The sequence below is a fragment of the Oncorhynchus tshawytscha genome, linkage group LG26 (assembly GCF_018296145.1).
Source record: "Oncorhynchus tshawytscha isolate Ot180627B linkage group LG26, Otsh_v2.0, whole genome shotgun sequence".
NCBI classification, from domain to species: Eukaryota; Metazoa; Chordata; class Actinopteri; order Salmoniformes; family Salmonidae; genus Oncorhynchus; species Oncorhynchus tshawytscha.
Window position 1 is genome coordinate 17,541,144 of NC_056454.1, and position 20,000 is coordinate 17,561,143.

A 20,000-nucleotide genomic window follows, 5' to 3' on the forward strand; every position below is an offset into this window, starting at 1 on the left:
AAGAGGTGTATATTTACAGTCCATAGGAGTTATAGTCCATAGGAATCCAAAAGGTTGGATTACATCAGTAGCATTGTGGTGATATGGTCAAAAAGCCCAGTTTCATGAAGACTGATCATAGAAGAGGATAATTCCATAAGATATCTAAGACTATAATGTACTGTCTCCCTCTCTGTACTGTCTCCCTTTATCAAAAGCTTTACTTCATACATTAGGCATTATATTGCTTGTCAATGGTAATTCAAAGTGCTTAGAACATTGATACCCAAGCTGGAAGTACACGGCCAAAGAAACAACACAATTACTTAAAGATAAATGGTTTGTTGCAACCCTTCAGACGATCTCCTCTGAAGAAGATGTGGTCCTGGTGGAGACTCAGTAAGGACAATAGTTTGTGTTGCTTATGTTTATATATCTTGTGTTGCTTATGGTCGGTCACTCAGCTGCTTAGTGATCAGTCACTATGGGTTATTAGGAATGTGTAGATCATAGAAATAAAAGTCCTAGAATGATTATATTTCTACATTGTAGAATGGGGCAAGCTGCAGAACATTAGTAACTAATGGTACTGATTAGTGTCCATTAGACACAGCCCAGCTAGCACAGAGTGTTCTGAGAACCATATGTTTCTTAGAGCTTGGTGAGAGCGTGGTTGTCCTGGTTATTTTGGATACAACCTTACCACAACTTTCTGGGAATGGTGCAGGATAGTTGCTTGGCTTTGGAACATTTTCAGCACATTTAAGGAGCTTGACAAAAAAAACAATGTTTTCTTGGTATTTCATGACTTTAACAAAACGTTTCCTAAAAGTTCAAACATGATTAAATGTCATTTCAAATGTCCTCCAATAGTTCAGAGAACGTTAAGAAACAATGTTGCTCTGTGGGAATTTCCGTACTTCAGCATAACGTTTCCCACAGGTTTTATCATGGTCCTATTTAAAGTCATGTTCTCAAATGGTTCTGAGAACATTAAGACAACTTCCCATAAAAACCACAAAAAAGCCTTTACTGACTAACATTTTGAGAGAACATTCTAAGAATGTTACTTAAAAATATATACATTCCCAATTGTCAAATGTTGGGGTAATAAGACATTTGAAAGTCTAGGTTCGACAAAATATGTCACCAATTACTGTTCCAAAACTGTAAAGAAAATATTTTTATAAAGTCAGACATTTTACATAGTGGTGTCACTCTAAACATGCACATAATTCCTATAGGAACTCAGCCCTTTTAAAAACACAGGGCTTATGCAACATCATTTTTTGTTTTACATACAAAACAGGACTGATCTACATATGAGGAGACAGCTGAAGGCTCTACCTATCCATTGATGTAAATATACACCCTATCTGATTCCCAGTTTGTCCACTAAATAGCAGTAGGAGATCATATGAAGTCTCTTGGCCACTTCATACAAGTTACCTCTGGTTTGGGTAGTGAGACACTGAACTGATTGTCAAGCCTGACATCTTAATGTTACCCTAGAAATCAGGGTTTTCAAGTTATCCGGACGTGCTACCTGTCCCAGACCTGCTGTTTTCAACTCTCTAGAGACAGCAGGAGCGGTAGAGATACTCTCAATGATCGACTATGAAAAGCCAACTGACATTTACTCCTGAGGTGCTGACTTGCTGCACCCTCGTCAACTACTGTGATTATTATTATTTGACCATGCTGGTCATTTGTGAACATTTGAACATCTTGGCCATCTCCACCTGGCACAGCCAGAAGAGGACTTGCCACCCCTCATAGCCTGGTTCCACTCTAGGTTTCTTCCTAGTTTTTGGCCTTTCTAGGGAGTTTTTCTGAGCCACTATGCTTCTACACCTGTATTGCTTGCTGTTTGGGGTTTTAGGCTGTGTTTCTGTACAGCACCTTGAGATATCAGCTGATCTAAGAAGGGCTATATAAATACATTTGATTTGATTCATTTTTGTTGTTGTTGAAATAAGAAGACAGGAGAGAATACTTCAAACTTCTGTTCCCATTCACTTTTCCTATTGTAAACGAGTGAGATAGATCATGGAGGTTGTGGAGGAGGACGCATATAAGGTAATGTGGATGGGGAAGGAAATGCATTGCTTTACACTGACCATCAGGGTGTACCCTTTCCATGCATACTAAATGACCGACATTGCATACTCTATGAATATGACTATGGCCTTGGGAGAGGAGAGCAGAGGAAACATATGGCTTCATTCCAACAACCAATGTGAAACCAAAAACATACGTTCACACAACTTCCAAGGAATTAAATATGCTAGCTGAGAGGGCTGTCAGTACGTTGGGAGGCGGGCCATCTCTAGCAGGTGGCCGTGGTTGGAGATGAGACAGCACACTTCCTGGTTGCAGATGTCCATATGTTTTTCCACTGCACACAATCTGTTGTGGTTGTCATGTATAAGTGCTGAAACCAACATCACAAATCTAAAAGTGACTTTGTCTCAGTGGCACCTTAGCAATATGATATGTTTTATTGCAACCCAAAACCAAGGGAATCAACCATATAACATTACTCACAATGTGTTTCAAATGTCAGTAAGAAGACGTCTGTGTGTCTGTTACCATAGGCCTCCGTGTAAATGTCAAGAAGCCCCTGCCTGCACCATCCCTGCCCTCACTCAGTGCCTTGAAAGATTTATTGTGGCTATTCAGTGACGAATGGAACATGTGTCAGGAATGACTGTGACTTACACACTGGCTCCCCAGTCAGCCCACAGGCCTAATTACCCAACACAGTGGCTACCATGGGAAGAGTTGCTATTGCTGCCTCTGATACTACAGTTCTGCTGCTGGAGAAGGGAGAGATACTGGACAAGGAAAAACTGGAGGAACATACAGAGGAGATGCAAAGCTACAAATTGGCACATAAACAGTTTTGTAGACAGTTTATGTGGTGTAAATGTAAAGGATATTACAGTTTGATTAATTGATATACTGTGTATGATCTACAAATACACTTATTAACACAGTTAACATGATAGTCTAATTGAATTGCAGTCTATTTACATAGATCCATCTAGAGGGAATATCCCAAAATAAAGTCAATGTTGACTAGTTCAAATGAGAGGGGTGGTCGGGGTTCAGACTGAGGAGTGCCGGGCAACAGACTAACAGGTATCAGTGACAGGTTGGCCAGCCACAGTGGTTCCACAGGTCCAACATGAAGCCAGTCTGTCTCTGTTTGAACCTCAGGACTTGGCCCTTCCCTAATCACCAGCATACTACACCACCTCACACAGGTCAAAGGCTCATTGTCCAATGGCCACACGTTCTATTTCTGGTTTCCCATATGGCTGAAGAATCACATGCAAGTAAGATGCTGCCATATACTTTTTTTAGTGCTAAATCTGTTTCCCACTGGGCACACCACGTCATTTCAATGTGGATAATTGACAATCAATGTGGATAATTGGGTAATATTTGGTTGAGAAGTTGATCAATAATATTACAACCTATATTCACCCACTCAAAATACACATAGTTTGTTGAATTTCCAATGCTTTAAAACATCTGAAAGCACAACCAAATTCCAATGAAAAAACAATGTCTTATTTTAGGTTTAGTTGTCATCCAAATGTTTATCACTGTGCTTTCAACCATTTAAAGGCACAGCAAAGATCAAATGGAAATACAATGTCAGATCTTTTTTTTTTAAATGTATACAACAAATGAACGTGTTATTACTGTGCTTCATCTAATAGCAGAACCAAATGACCTGGATTGCAGTTGAGATGACATAAAAAGTACATGGAGCAAACAATCAATGCCCTTCGAGATTCTGCACAGATTATTGCAGCAATTACTCTATAATACTCCGTAAACTGGTCATCTCTGTATACCCGTCGCAAGACCCACTGGTTGATGTTTATTTATAAAACCCTCTTAGGCCTCACTCCCCCCCTATCTGAGATACCTACTGCAGCCCTCATCCTCCACATACAACAACCGTTCTGCCAGTCACATTATGCTTAAGGTCCCCAAAGCACACACATCCCTGGGTCGCTTCTCTTCAGTTCGCTGCAGCTGGAACGAGCCTCAAAAAGCACTCAACCTGGACCGTTTTATCTCCATCTCCAGGGCTCCCGAGTGGCGCTGCTGTCTAAGGCACTGCTTCTCCGTGCTAGAGATGTCACTAAAGACACCCTGGTTCAAATCCAGTTTGTATCATAACCGGATGTGATTGGGAGTCCCATAGGGCGGTGCACAGTTTTGCCAGCGTAGGCCATCATTGTAAATAAGAATTTGTTCTTAACTGGCTTGCCTAGTTAAATAAAACATCTAATTAATTCAAAGACTTGATCATGGACACTCTTACTGACAGTTGTGGCTGCTTTGTGTGATGTATTGTTGTTTCTACCTTCTTGCCCTTTGTGTTGTTGTCTGTGCCCAATAATGTTTGTCCCATGTTGTGTTGCTACCATGATGTGTTGTTACCATGTTGTTGTCATGATGTGTTGTCACCATGATGTGTTTTCATGTGTTGCTTCCATGCTGCTGTTGTCTTAGGTCTCTCTTTATGTAGTGTTGTGGTGTCCCTCTTGTCATGACGTGTGTTTTGTCCGATATTTTTATTTTATTTTTTAAATCCCAGCCCTCGCCCCCACAGGAGGCCTTTTGCCCTTTGGTAGGCCGTCATTATAAATAAGAATTTGTTCTTAACTGACTTGCCTAGTTAAATAAACTTTTAAACAAATTAAAACAACATCTGAAGATCTTCACTGCAACCGATGCTATTTTTAACATGCAGGCTTTGATTAAGAAGCAATGTATATAGTAGTTTCAGTAACCTTGAAACGTTGGCATGGATGTGTTACTCATGTTAAGGTTTAATGTTACATTAGTTTGTAAGAGAGCCTTAACTTTAGGTTATTTATTGTATTACAAAAGTAATATTGAATTGTGTTTGGTTATCTATCAACATTCAAAGGAGCTTGGATAGATCCATCTGTGCCACCGGCTTAATCCCATTCTTTAACTTTTCTTTTTGGTTTTATTTGTGGTTGAGTTTTCTTTTTGGTTGAGGAGATGTGAATCCAACATATGATTTGTTACCTTGTCGACTAAATCAGTTGCACAGTTGAAACTGTCCAAGCAGAAGATAGAATTAGACTTTTTTCCAATCCAATGTATTTTCAACATAGACTCCATGTCACAATACGTCGGCAAATTACGTTGAAATAACTTTTTTGCCCAGTGGGTTATCTGCATTAGTATGTATGCATGTTGAGTTTGAGATTTTCTTGATAAGAGTGAAAGTGAGGCTGCATGAAGATATAACCACAGCTAGATTGTCATCGCCCACGTGTTTTATTTTGAGGCATGATAGTAGTTTGTAATTTCAGACTAAATGCTACTTTTCAGCGTTGAACGTTTAAGGAACTTAATAGACTGGGAAACATTCAGTTCATATCTAAGAGCATGACATTTACTGCTGTACTCCTACTGTATGTTTCAGATTTATGGAAGAAACTAGCCAAAGTTACAGTAGTATTTCATATATATTTATTTGCAATGTTTTTAGATTTTTTTTAAAACATATTTTGTTAAATGGATTTTTAACACCTTTTGGCCCATTTTGGATATACTGAATCACATCTCCATTTTAAAGATGAAAGGTCAAATCAAATCTAAGGTTATTTGTCACGTACACAGGATACAGCAGTTATAAACAGTACAGTGAAATGCCTGCTTGTAAGCTCTTACTCAACAATGCAATACTACTAAGTCATATAAATAAAATACACACAATAAATCAAATACAATAAAACAAGTACACATGAAAATATACACTACATACAAGGTCGATACCAGTACCAATGGTAAAAATAGATTTGTTGGTGTTCAGTCGTGTAGTGACACTGTCACCTGTTTAGTGACCTGTTGGACTTATGGTTGTCCCCTTCCCTCTTCACTCTCCCAGCCACGTGTCCCAAAGCAGCTCCCTGGAGGAGGTTCGTCTGGACGGGGACAAGTTTGTACCTCCAGCCCCCCGCAAGGTGGAGATGAGACGAGATCCAGTCCTGGGCTTTGGCTTTGTGGCAGGCAGTGAGAAACCTGTGGTGGTCCGGTCAGTCACACCAGGTAAACATACCAGCCCACCTGTAAACCAATCATGTCACCATTAATAACCACAGCTTCACACATAGCTATTATCAACAGGAAGTAAGATGTATTACTGTATATCCAATAGTGACCAGATGACAAAAGATGGCGACCAATCGGTGATGATAACCAATGAAAGGCCACATTTTATTTATAAACCATACACTTCAGAATACTTGATATATTAGCCAAACTTACGCCTAAAGAGTACAATGAATCCAGAAAACAAAGAAGAATTACTAGCTAGAAACTTTGTAATTGGTACCACTCCCCTGTGGTTCCCTGTGTCTTGGTAGGAGGTCCCTCTGAAGGCAGACTGACCCCAGGAGACGAGATCATCATGATTAATGATGAGCCGGTTAGCTCCGCCCCCAGGGAGAGGGTCATCGACCTCGTCAGGTACAGGAACTCAATGTCTCTAACATACGTACAGTATCCCTGCTGAGTTTACATGGGATTTGTGTATGCACAGGAAGTCATTTGGACATTTCTTTCCTGAAACATTGTAATGTCAAGCTGTGTGTGCCTTGCCTTGCTGAGTCATTTCCATGACTCGTGAGTCATGACAATAGACAGTAAATGTCTATATGAATGAGACCCCTGTTTTAACTGGTTAACTAACTATAAAAAAATAATAATAATAAAAAAAAACCTGCAGTGAAGGATAATGCCCTATGTATAGATTCAATGTCAATGCCAGAAATACCCAGATAGTGTGGGGTAATGGGGTAGTGTACTTTGCCTACGTCTGCACCATGCGGGTCCAACTATATACCCGTGTGAATTATTTCTGTCTTACTACATGCTTGACTCAGGTGAGTGAGTGAGTGGCTGAACGGCCATATGACCTACATTCTGTGGACTGTGGAGTGAGTCTGTACAGTAGATTAGTGCAGTGAAATATGTCCATAAGGAGTCCAGTCCATCACTGCTCCCCTGGCCTTGAGTCAGTGTGCTGGGCTCCATCTCAGCAGTAAACTACTGTTTCATTACAGGAGTAACAGCCAGGCTTGAGGCATGGCTAGAATAGATTGCTCATGTTGTTAGACCTTCTTCATGGGCTCACTGCATAGGAGAAACTGCATAGGAGAAACAATGCCTGACTCAGACCTGATTAATCGACTTCTGCTGTACATGAATATGACTTATTTCCCTTTTTAATCTACAGTTTAATGATGTTTTCGTTGACTTGTTTGTGTTGTGTTCCTTCTCTGTAGGAGCTGCAAGGAATCCATTGTTTTGACAGTGGTTCAACCGTACCCAGTAAGTATCAATCGTCCCATCTTTAAAGGTTACCATTGATAAAATTCAGAGCGAACTTCTGGGATATGAAGTTCAATGGACTGTGTGTCTGTTGACTCGGTGAATCCAAGACAGTCCGAGACGTAAAAAGGTGGCCATATGTCTCTTCTGGCGTCAAAACGGGGAGGTAACTGCTTAATGTTCGCCTGGCTAACTCACAGGGATTTCAGTCCAAACACTGAATACTGAAAGTTGTCCAAGTCCTCTCATGGTAGCAACAACCCCTAGCACGAGACCCCAGATGAACCTCAACCTGCCACATTGACAGCTGTTAGCACCCGAGAGGACCATATGAGGATGGATAGAATGCCACATTAACAGCTACTGTGAATGTAGGTGATATTATGATTCATAAAATAGGTCAATGAGATGGATTTGTGCCGTCACCACCAAAATAGACAATGACTTGTATATCAAATAATCGGAATATCACCATGTAAGTTCGAACTCTGGCAGAAATCATTCTGTGTTGTATCCTAGCTTTGGGTAGCATATTTCAGACTTCCACTCAACAATGGTTTATATATGACAAAAGCAGCAATTACGTCCAGAAAGACTGCACAGAACTTGTAAAACATATTACATTTCATATTTTCACACACAGCTCTGAAAATTATATAATTTGAGCATTCATTTCTTCTAATGATATTTTCCTGTATGAAGACTCTCAAGGGAAATAGCCTGACGTGTGATTCTACTGGAAAGGGCCTCAACTTGAGAAGAAGTTCATCTTGAAAATGTCTTCGGTTTGCAGAAAAAAACAGATCGAGAGAGCTCCAGAATCCCATAAGATGCATGCAGAACCGGCTCTTCTAATTCAATCTTGAATTGTTCTCACTTATCAGACATAGCTGTGCTGTGACTCAATAACACAGACACCAGTGGGGGTGTCCTTCCACTACACACCCTTACAGCATCTCTAATCATATTAATGTATTACAATATGGGGAATTGAATGAAAACACTAGTGTTAATGGTAGTGGGATGAGGATGAGGATGGGATAGTGGAAATGGAACGTTATTCTTCTCCCGCCACGGGGGAATGGCTGATTGGTTGTGGCTTCTCTGAAGGGGTGGTCCTGTTGCCAACTGTGTTTTTTATTCAAACCCCCCCCAGTCTCCCAAATCTGCATTCATCAGTGCAGCCAAGAAGGCCAAGTTAAAGTCTAATCCAGTGAAAGTCCGCTTTGCAGAGGAGGTCATCATTAATGGACAGGTCCCAGTAAGTACAACAGTAGTGTTCTACAACACTACATCACACTCTGTCTCATATTATTGTATACCAAAGTTTTCCAAATTGTAAAAGTATGCACCTATGACATTGACCTTGAATCTTCTAATATTGCAAAATATGTTGGACTGTTGAACTGTATTGGATGCCAGTCGTGTTCTTCTTTCCATTGCCATTACCTGCCATTACACATTGTTTTCTCATTATATTCAAAAAATGTGTTTAGGTGCAGTGAAATGTGTTGTTTTACATGGTCAGCCATAGTAGTGCAACACCCTTGGAGCTAAGTACCTTGCTCAAAGGCACATTGACAGATTTTTCACCTTTATCAGCTTTGGTATTTGAACCATCAACCATTGCGTGGCCCAACCCACAAACCGCTAGGCTACCTGCCACTATGTACCATTCTAAACGCTTACTGTGACCATTTAACAGTGTGGCGTAGCCTACTGATCAATTAAAAGGCTGCAATTATCACCATTTTCTTGTCATTTACAGGAATCTGTGAAGGACAACTCTCTACTCTTCATGCCAAATGTTCTGAAGGTGTACCTGGAGAATGGACAGACCAAATCCTTCAAGTTTGACAGTAACACATCCATTAAGGTGCAGCAATACACCCTGCCCTTCACTAAGACATCTTAATGGGGACATTGATCAAAAAAATGATTTTTCAATTTAACCTTACATCACTCATAGACCACTTACAGAATAGTTTATTTCTTTGATCACTGTGGCATACTGTATTATCTTTACTTATGATTCAGCAAGTATCCAAATGTGCATTACACACAGCACTCCCACAAAGGCAAGGGAGCTGTAACTTCATTTAAGTGCACGAAGAAGTAGGCCAGCACTTTTTTCTCATGGCGTTGCTACACAAAACATCTCCAAAGTGTGCTGTTTAATCTGTGTCATTTCATGTAATGCAGCTGACATTTACTGTCAAGTCGCGCACTGTATATTTGTGATTATGAATGTGAAAAATCCTACATTTTTAACAGGTTTGATTGAGAGGAGTTTTTTTTTTCTCTTCCATAATCTTTCTAGGATATGCAGTATTCAACAATCAAATTGTTCGCTAAAGAACGTAAACATTCGTAGCTGCACCTACAGTATCTGTCATGCAAACGAGTGCTTCACACGGCTCCTCTCCTCTCTTCACACCTCAGTCCCTCACACGGTGGTCCCCTATGCTGCAGTCCTGCTGTGCACGTTCCTGGCACACGCCATATTAATAACGAATGTCTCTTCTGTCTGTGTGAAAGGATGTCATCTTGACCCTGCAAGAGAAGCTCTCTGTTAAGAGTATTGAACACTTCTCGCTGATGCTGGAGCACAGGAACGAGGGCTCGGCCAGCAAACTCGTGATCCTCCACGAGCAGGAGATGTTAACTCAGGTGAGACGTTGTGGGGTTATCTACAGTGGGGTGAGCAGCCTCACACCCGGGTAGACGTCAGATCGACAATATTAGGGCCTCATTCAGTTACTGTTACAGTGCCTTCAAATATGACCCACGTTCGTTCATAGCAAGTGGGGATTTTTTTGTTTTTTTGCAGTGCTTTTTAATCCATTATTCATGACATCTCATCACTAAATGTTAATTCCGTGTCCTCGCCTGTTGACCTAGGTGACACAGAGACCAGGGGCACACAAGATGAAATGCTTCTTCCGCATCAGCTTTGTCCCAAAGGACCCCGTTGACCTGCTCAGGAGAGATGCAGTCGCATTTGAATACCTTTATGTTCAGGTGATTCACAACACATGGAAGACAACACTGCCTGATTAACAAATGATTATGTTGATTGTGTAATCAACATTTTTGTATGATATTCATTGATAAGCATTTGGTAAGATTTCATATAGAAACATTAGCTCAGAAAAATGTAAATTACCTAGTGTTGACTTGGAGCCCAACACACTAACTGCATTATGGTCAGTAACAATAGTCCAAACAGTTGAACTTTCTCTCCTCCTCTCTTCCTCTCCTCTCTTCGTTCAGAGCTGCAATGACGTGGTGCTGGAGCGATTTGGGTCAGAGCTGAAATACGACACGGCCCTGCGTCTGGCTGCCCTGCAGATGTACATCCTCACCATCAACACCAAGCAGTCGCAGAAAGTCTCACTCAAATACATCGAGTGAGTGGCTCTTGTGTTTTCTCTGTAGCTCAGTAAGTCGAGAATGGTGCTTGCAACGCTAGAATAGTAGGATCGATTCCCGGGACCACCAATAGGCTACATGACATGTATCCGTGCAAGTTGCTTTGGATAAAAGCGTCTGCTAAATGGCGTATAATATAACACTGCTGCACCACCACCAAGTCAGTATGGACCAGGTCCAATGTCTCGTCTGGTCCCCTAAACTTCACACATGGCCCTGCATCTTCTCACATGTTCAATCTGGCAGCACATTGTCATCACTCTCAACACTTACTCAGAAACTTGAGAATAATCTGAAGAGATTATTCCCAATTGTTATGTCGTGAGTACCACAGGTAATTCATATGGATGTTGATTATAATCGATTACCTGTTGGTTACTCAACGGATCCTCTCTTTATAAAGTGATTGATGTTCGCCTGAAGGAACGTATTCTGCTGTTCTATCACATTGTACATAAAATGTATGTCACCAGTGTTTCTTGCTCTACAGGAAGGAGTGGGGTTTGGCACTGTTTCTCCCTCCTGCAGTACTGTCCAGCATGAAAGAGAAGAACATCAAGAAAGCTCTAACGCACATTCTCAAAACCAACCAGAATCTGGTACCTCCTGGAAAAAAGGTACCTTTATTCTCCCTCCTGCTATCTCTCCTGTAGTCATGAATTGTCATCCTCTCGTAAATTTCCCCACTGTTAGATAATGTAACGCGTCAATGTGACTAATCATAGCGCCAGTTTCATTGTAAAAGAAATCCCCTGTGCACATTCGTATTGTCAATAGCCTAAATTGCTCATGTTCTCTTTCAGCTGTCAGCATTGCAGGCCAAGGTCCACTATCTGAAGTATCTCAGTGACCTGCGACTGTACGGAGGACGGGTTTTTAAATCTATACTGCTGGTAAATAGCTACCTCTCTTTTTCTGAGCTCAAACTATTTGAATAACAAGACACAAAAACATCAGAATATCATATCTCATTTAACGAGTTCATGTGTACTCTGTTTCAATTATTTCCCCTCTGCTCAATGCCCCCAGCAAGGAGAGAAGCACACAGAGGTAACCCTACTAGTGGGTCCCAGGTATGGCATCAGTCATGTGATCAACACCAAGACTAACCTGGTGGCGCTGCTGGCCGACTTCAGCCACGTCAACCGCATCGAGATGTACACAGAGGACGAGAAGAACGTCAGGGTCGAGCTACATGTTCTGGATGTGAAGGTGAAATCAAACAAATCTTCAAGAGGGACTGAATGTGATATGATCATGACGATCAATGCAATGAGTTGACATCTAGCCTGATTTAATGAGCTATATAATAGCATTTTCAGCAATAACATTATACAAGGAAATGAATGATCAATGAGGACATTGTGTCAATGTGTTAATGTGTCCGTTGTCGTCCTCTTGTCTCCCTATTCTCCAGCCCATCACTCTGCTAATGGAGTCCACTGACGCGATGAATCTGGCCTGTTTGACTGCTGGATACTACAGACTACTAGTGGACTCTCGCCGTTCCATCTTCAACATGGCAAAAACAGGGAATGCAGACACCGGTGAGTCTAGACTCTACATAGTTCCGTTGTTTTCAAAAGCCAACAATACTGTAAGTTGATACATTAGCATCACTGATATCACAGAAATGGGATTATCAACCGCTCTTTGGTTCCTTCTCAGGCAATGACTGCAGAGTAAAGCAGAACTATCAGGCTATAGAGTGGGCGTACAGCACCTCCTTTAGAGGGTGTGAGGAGCACCAGCACCACAACAACCAGCGCTGTACGTCCAGGGAGCCCTCTTCTAACAGAGACTCAGACTGCGTGGACCACGGGAGGAGTGAGAGTGACATGTCCCCCGTCTATATCACTGAGATCCAGCAGCCACCCCAGAACAACATGGCAGAGAGGGTAGATACCAGAGGGGGGACCAGAGGCCCAACACACCCCCAGCCCTACCTCTGTGCCTCCAGACCCAAAGCCCAGGACTCCCCCCGCAGTGCCAAGGTCTCCTTCATCTTCGGGGATCCACCGTTAGACAGTGTGAACCCCCAGAACCTTGGCTACCAGAGGCTGATGGACGACGTCCCAGAGGTACTACACGACCACAGCCCCATGTATACGCGACTAGAGGAGGACTACAAGAGCAAGGATCCCATGGACGGGGAGGGCTATCCGTACAGCGCCAAAATCTTCGGCAACACCGAGTGCATTGAGGAGCCGCTGCTGCACGACATCTGCTACGCCGACACCACGGACGCCGACGAGGACGAGGATGACATCAGCTGCGAGGAGGACATGGGGCTGATGGGGGATCTGGACAAGGCCACATTCCTCTCGCTCTCGGGGTCCAGCGATGACATCATCGACCTGACCTCCCTGCCCCCGCCGCCAGAGGGTAAAGACGAGGAGGATAACGAGGATGTATTGCTTCACTCCCTCAACCTGGCCATCGCAGCCCCGCCCCCAGGCTTTAGGGACAGCTCTGATGAGGATGAGCAGCACGGTGGGGCCCAGGGGCATGTCAGAAAGGGCCAGGGGACTCGTGACGATATCCCTGTATCCCTCATAGACTCAGTCCCCACACAGGGGGAGGAGGGTCCAGACGTGGAGGGGGCCCTGGACGATGCTGTGGTGTCCACCTTACAGGCACTGGAGGCCCTTGCGGCTTCTGAGGAGCAGAGCCCACACCCACAGTCAGAAAATAGCACAGGTTCTTCTTCTTACACTATTGTAACGTTTATTCATTAACACCATGCGGATGTTCCAGCCATTAACTTTTAAATTTGTTGTTGTTGATTTTTCAATAAAAAAAACATTTTGTTCTATGTTTCCATTTAGTGTGCGCATTGTTTCATTCGTTTTGAACATAAAAATGTCCTGTATTTCACTCATTTTTGGTTCCAGTCCTTTTTTTGTTGTTTTTTTGTTTTGTGGATCATTTATTTATTTAGTATCATTTATGATCAGCTGCACAAATGTGTTTCAACTCACAGCTTTCATACTCTTTGTACCAATGAATTGTGTGCTTTTTTATAATATTTCTAAGATGCCTCAGGTAAAATGTGTTAATAAAATGTCTGTCTCTCTGTGGCACACAGGTGTAGAAATATCAAGGGCCTTTAGCCCCGAGTCCTCATCGGACTCTGGCAACGAGACTAACTCCTCAGAGATGACGGAGAGTTCAGAGCTGGTCGCTGCCCAGAAACTCTCTGAAACCCATTTGAGACTGTATGTGGCCACTGCGGAGGGCTACCACACTCTGACTGAGGAGAAAACAAAGTTTCCCATAACACCTTGTGAAGGAAAGGTAGCCCTGACCATACAGCAGAACCCTCAGGAGACCTGGGAAGGGGAGGAGAAGGAGGAGGAGGCCAAATCCTCAGCTGTGTCCTCCACCCAGATCCTCCACTCAGATGGGGGAGAGATGGAGCCAGAGACCATGGAGACCAAGTCCCTCACCGACTATTTCAACAAACTGCACAGGGGCTCTGTGATGAGAAAGCAGCCAGGGAAGCTGAGTGACACGGAAGGCAGGATTCAGGGAGATAACGATGACTCAACAGAAAAACGACACAGCAACATCCAGAATTCAAATAGAGGGGATCCACCCAAATATAATTCAGACCCACCCAAATATAATGCTATTCTAAGAGAACCTCCATACATGAACCAATTCGAATTGGGGCGAACACCCTATCCGTATAGAGAGAAGCCCCCAAGATATCACCGCCCTCCTGAAAACAAAATGGCGGACAATCTTTCCCCAGACTGTGTGAGTGATTCACAAGCCTCGCACTCTGATAGGGGAACAATTAAGGGAGACAAGCAGGACTCAAATGAGAGAAGCCTGCAGTTAGACTCTCATTCCCGCTCCCCCGCCAAAGTCCCCCACAGTACTGAGGAAGCCAATTTACCCAGCAGCGACCCACAGCAGCAGCAGACGAGGGTTCCCTCGGCCGAGCAGGATGTCACACGGTTACACGAGTATCACCTGAGTAAGCGCATGTCATTGTTACAGGGCAGCGAGGGCGTCCACTCCCTCCAGAGCTCCCAGTGCTCCTCCATAGATGCTGGCTGCAGTTCAGGAAGCAGTAGCTGTGTCACTCCCATGGACTCTCCCCTCTGCACTGGAGAAAACATGCATCTGCTCTCAGAGTCTTCCCTCAAGGGGCTGGGCTATATTAGTGGGGAGGAGAAGGCCTATGGCACCCAAGGCCAGGGGACCCAGCAGGGCAAGGCTAGACATCAGACCATAGATCCCACCCTGCTGAGGAAGATCCACGCAGCCACCAGTGCCGAGCCTGGATTCGGTACCAAACGAGGAGATGGCTGCCACCGGGTGCCTAAGATAAAAGAAACCACAGGTACAACTAAATAGAGCGGTCTTTTCCTTTGACGTCTGTGCGCTTAAATGGTAAACACAATTCCAGGAGCACATTGAGGCTGTTGATAAATTATTCACTAGCTGGGGATTAGGATATGCATCATGGTGTCAGAGTAGCATTATCCATTCAGACAGAAGACAACAACAAGCATGACACTAGCTAAGGACATGCAACAGTGCAACAGTGCATACATGTGTAGAGGATGTGATTGGTAGAAGAAATACTGCTGTGTACTGGTTCATTATGTAACACTTGCTGCACAGAGATCTGATAAAAGTGCTGAAATGCACCTTTATTATATTTTACCCCACTCTCTGTTATGAAAGGACAATTAAAAAAGGCAACATTTTACTAAAAAGTCCTCTAATGAAAACAGGAAAAGGTTAGAGATCAAAGCAATGCACCATGTTGTCAGGGAGATGCTTAACGATTCTATTTGATTTTCTGCTCCCCCTAGTGTAGCTTGCACCCAGCTCAAGACGGCTGCAGGGGAAGACTCCTCCTCTGCTCTCTCCAACGAGGTCAACGCCGCCGCCACCACCACCTCACCACCATCATTAACCAGTAGCAGCAGCACAGAGTCCAGTGTGCCCAGTGCCACAAAGCAGCAGGGGTGCCCCTGCACTGAGCCCATCCCATGCCGCGCCCAGGCTTTCCCTTCAAGCTTACACCCATGTGACCCTATCACAGGCAGCCTCAGGAAGCCACCGCAGCAAAGGGGTCGGATGCTGAGAAGGAGCTGGAGCAGCATCACGCCGGGCTCCAGGAGCCTCGAAGAACTGTTGGAGAAAACCAAAGCCACGCTGAGTGGGAGGAGTGCCCAGAGAGTCCAGTCACCCGACGACCCCTCCAAGCCACAGAGGAGATTTGCTTTTTCCAAGACACTTTCCAAGAGCTTGTCCTTGTCCCAGGGATCAGTATGGTCTGTTAGATCAGTTAGCTCTCAGTCCTCTGGCAGGAAGCTCTTCAGAGGCGCCTCTATCATGCTGCCAGCATCATTGGATGCCAAGCAGCTCCAAGCTGTGCCACTACCCAGACTGGACAGCAGCACCTGGATGAGGTGCCATGGGCCCTTCACACACTGCTTCCCCAAGAGGAAGACCAACACTGATGATGACGATGACGATGAAGTCGGAGGTAGAGCAGGAGAAAGCCCTACCTCCCAGCCATTCTCTGGGGGTCAGAAGGCACAGTCACTCCCTACCAGCCCCAGAGTTGACGCAGAGAACACAGTCTCTTTGTACGCCTCTGGATCTGAACCCCCCGCTGTGGCTGAACAGCTCAACATGGCCAGTGGTGTGACTGTGAGCGGCATGAGCCTGGGAGCGAAGCTGAGCCGTGTCAACTTACTGAAGGGAAAGACCTACACCCTCCCCCAGGGGTTCTCAGATGCACAGAGAGATGCCCTGGATATGATGTGTCTGGTGCGCTCCGGTGTATGCCAGGGAGGTGGCCAGAGGTCAGAGGTCAGTGAGTCCGACCTGTGGAGGTTCAGTCAGCTGCTCTCCATGGAGGCCCTAGAGCTGGGCAGCGCCTGCAATCACATGGCCCTGGTGCAAGGCAGCCCCCAGGACACCCTGCTCTCCCTGACTCACAGTTTCCACACGGTCTGTTGCTTAACACAGGCCTGCATGTCACTGGTGGAGGGCTTGAGCCCTGAGAGCCGGCAGCGCGAGGTGGTAGCAAAGGTGGACGAGGTCGTCATGAACTATGTGTGTCTGCTCCAGGCTGCTGAAATGGCTTTGGATAGTTCCCCCAATGACCAAAGTGTGAATGCATTGACACGTCACTCCACCACCATGTGTGCTATCGTCAACAGACTGAGTCACTCACTGACAACACTCTACAAGTAAACATAACACGGTTATGATTAGCGATTTCAAAGCCATACATAAGAGACGTGGGTTTATTCGACCCAAACCAATGTGAACTGCTGTGACAAAACCTTGCCTTGTGTATATTTTGTTTGATATGTAAAGTCAAATAAACTCTATTAATCATGATGACACTTTTAAAGGTGGTTATATTCAGGCCTCTGAGAAGAAGAACATGTTCCTAAGGGTATATAAACTGATATTACTTGATAAGTATACTTTTACAAATTGATAATCACCTTTTGGGGTGTAATGTGTAGATGAACAACTATTAATTCTGTATTTATTTGTATGAATTATTATGTTACACATGATACATATTATGTGACAAAGAGCTCTAGACAAATCACTGCGCAAGACAAGAAATTAAATTATATGATACAGTCCATTATGACGTCGATATTTTTCATTTGCTGAAACCGACATAGTTTATGAATCTTTGCACATGTTCACTGAGTACTTTCCTCTTATTTTTGTCAGCACTCCCATAACATATTAAAAGTAAAAAATGTTGCAACCTGAAGTTGATTATTGTCTCCTTTATTATTCTCATAACGATTGTTATACAAAGTAAAGGTCCATTTCAATTATCAATTAAAAAACATAATTGTTCTCTAAAGCCAAGTAATGTTCTGCTTACAGTAAGTGGGGCTTTCTCCAGCTTTCTCTAAAACCTATTTGTCACAAAATTTGCATAATTTATACCAAAAACTCTCCTGGACCATGTTTGGTTGTATTAAATCATGTTCGATTATTTACTGTTTTACCATTTACTAAGTCCAGGGTGATGATCATGCATTTTGCATTAATGATGATGGACTGTCTAAGTTTGAAGGCCGGAGAGTGTGTCTGCATAATGTATAATCTGCAGAGTAACGTTGCTTGAAGGCACAGGCTGTACAGTTTATCGCCACAGCTACTAGCTAACGTCCCAGCTGTCCTGTGTTTCTCTGAACTGAGGTTTCACTTTTTTTAACAAAAAAATATACTAAACAATTGTTCTTTCATGTCTCTGTGTTTTCTTAAATGTCCTTCAATTCGCAAGAGGCTGAATGTATCTCAACGGAGAAAGCATCCGAGCGAAGGAAACAGCGCCCCTCTATCTCAGTATGTGTTGCCCATCTATCTGATGCTGTCTGATTAAAAAGAGTGTGATCTTGTTGCCGCCCATAGCATTGAATGCAAGGGAAGCCAGTGAGCATTTGGCCTCCCTTGATAATAATAATAAAAAAGAATAGCCAAACTGAGTGAGCTCAAAAGTGAAGGGTCCTGGCGCGCACAAAAAAAAGTGTCAAAGGAAGCCAGATTGGATATGGCTAGACACCTATCACATCACATCAGATGCCAAACGCCATTGACAGAAAAATTGTTGCATCTCGTTGTGTTGTTGTCCTCCGGTGGCTAGCTAGCAATTTCCTAAATTAGCCATAGATAGAAATAGGGATTTGGACTTGTGGTTTTACATAATTCTCCATACTGGTCAATGATTATAACAGCGATTCTATACCAACCATAAATACATACATAGTGCTCCTGGCCTGAGAGGATGGAAGTTCAACATATAGCTAGATGTAGTAGGCTAATGTTAATTAACTGGCCTGGCTTTCGTTGCCCATGAAAGGAAATTAGGCTAGCAAGCAAACATTTTACTGTTAGCCAGGTAGCCTAAAAGTGTGTACTGTACGACAGAGTCATAGACAATTTAAATCAAATTGTATTAGTCACATGCGCCGAATACATCATGTGTAGATCTTACAGTGAAATGCTTACTTACGAGCCCCTAACCTACAATGCAGTTTAAAAAAATATGGATAAGAATAAGAAATAAAAGTAACAAGTAACTAAAGACAGCAGTAAAAAACAATAGCGAGACTATATACAGGGGGGTACCGGTACAGAGTCAATGTGGAGACTATATACAGGGGGGTACCGGTACAGAGTCAATGTGGAGACTATATACAGGGGTTATACCGGTAGAGAGGCAATGTGGAGACTATATACAGGGGGTACCGGTACAGAGTCAATGTGGAGACTATATACAGGGGGTACCGGTACAGAGTCAATGTGGAGACTATATACAGGGGGTACCAGTACAGAGTCAATGTGGAGACTATATACAGGGGGTACCGGCACCGAGTCAATGTGGAGACTATATACAGGGGGTACCGGTACAGAGTCAATGTGGAGACTATATACAGGGGGTACCAGTACAGAGTCAATGTGGAGACTATATACAGGGGGTACCGGTACAGAGTCAATGTGGAGACTATATACAGGGCGGTACCGGTAGAGAGTCCATGTGGAGACTAAATACAGGGGGGTACCGGTAGAGAGTCAATGTGGAGACTATATACAGGGGGGTACCGGTAGAGAGTCCATGTGGAGACTAAAAACCTTCAGTATTTTGTTGTTGATGTAGAGCTCAGTACATTTGTCTGGCAGTTGTCTAAAGACTTGCTGAGGAAGGGAGTTGAGGTTGTTGTGAGAGATGTCTAGGACCCTCAGATTAACCCGTTTCCGAAATGAGTTGATGTACTGTATATAGTATCTTATCCCTCCACAGCATATCTAAACGGTTACCTTTGAATTCTAACTTCTTCAGAGAAGTGTTTTCCAGCTCTGTGTTGGTGGAGGTGGAAATGTTATTGTAGTTCATGAGTAATATCTTCAGATTGGTCAAATTGTTGGTGAAATTCAGCATATGAGTCAAACCCTCAGACTCAAAGTAATGGTTGTTGTGGCTTATGTCTCACATAACTAAACTTCTCAGTTCCTGAAATGCTGAGGAATAGAAAAGGTCGAGACAGTTAGATGAGAAGTGAAGATACTTTAAGTTAGTGAGATCTCGGAACCAATTTAGACTTCGGCTCATCGAATTTCCATAGAGATTTAGGCATCTAATGTTAGCAAGGTTCAAGAATCTGGAGTGAAGGAAGAATATGTTA

General features: G+C 43.4%; 1 protein-coding gene across 4 annotated transcripts in view; it reads left to right on the forward strand.

The window, feature by feature from the left end:
- LOC112225285 (FERM and PDZ domain-containing protein 4-like) overlaps positions 1-17,578 on the forward strand; it is a 52,735-nt gene extending 35,157 nt beyond the window's left edge. For 3 of the 4 annotated variants that reach the window (XM_024389079.1, XM_024389080.2, XM_024389081.2), the window contains 15 exons: positions 5,930-6,090; positions 6,408-6,510; positions 7,329-7,374; positions 8,531-8,635; positions 9,143-9,250; positions 9,913-10,044; positions 10,276-10,395; positions 10,648-10,784; positions 11,297-11,423; positions 11,610-11,699; positions 11,836-12,018; positions 12,224-12,353; positions 12,475-13,506; positions 13,895-15,160; positions 15,644-17,578. In XM_024389079.1, coding sequence (XP_024244847.1) covers positions 5,930-6,090; positions 6,408-6,510; positions 7,329-7,374; positions 8,531-8,635; positions 9,143-9,250; positions 9,913-10,044; positions 10,276-10,395; positions 10,648-10,784; positions 11,297-11,423; positions 11,610-11,699; positions 11,836-12,018; positions 12,224-12,353; positions 12,475-13,506; positions 13,895-15,160; positions 15,644-17,034 — 5,131 coding nt within the window. In that variant the 3' untranslated portion in view covers positions 17,035-17,578. Of the gene's footprint in view, positions 1-5,929; positions 6,091-6,407; positions 6,511-7,328; positions 7,375-8,530; positions 8,636-9,142; positions 9,251-9,912; positions 10,045-10,275; positions 10,396-10,647; positions 10,785-11,296; positions 11,424-11,609; positions 11,700-11,835; positions 12,019-12,223; positions 12,354-12,474; positions 13,507-13,894; positions 15,161-15,638 lie in introns of all 4 variants that reach the window. The other variant, XM_024389082.2, reaches the window with a different exon arrangement.
- The last annotated feature ends 2,422 nt before the right edge of the window (positions 17,579-20,000 follow it).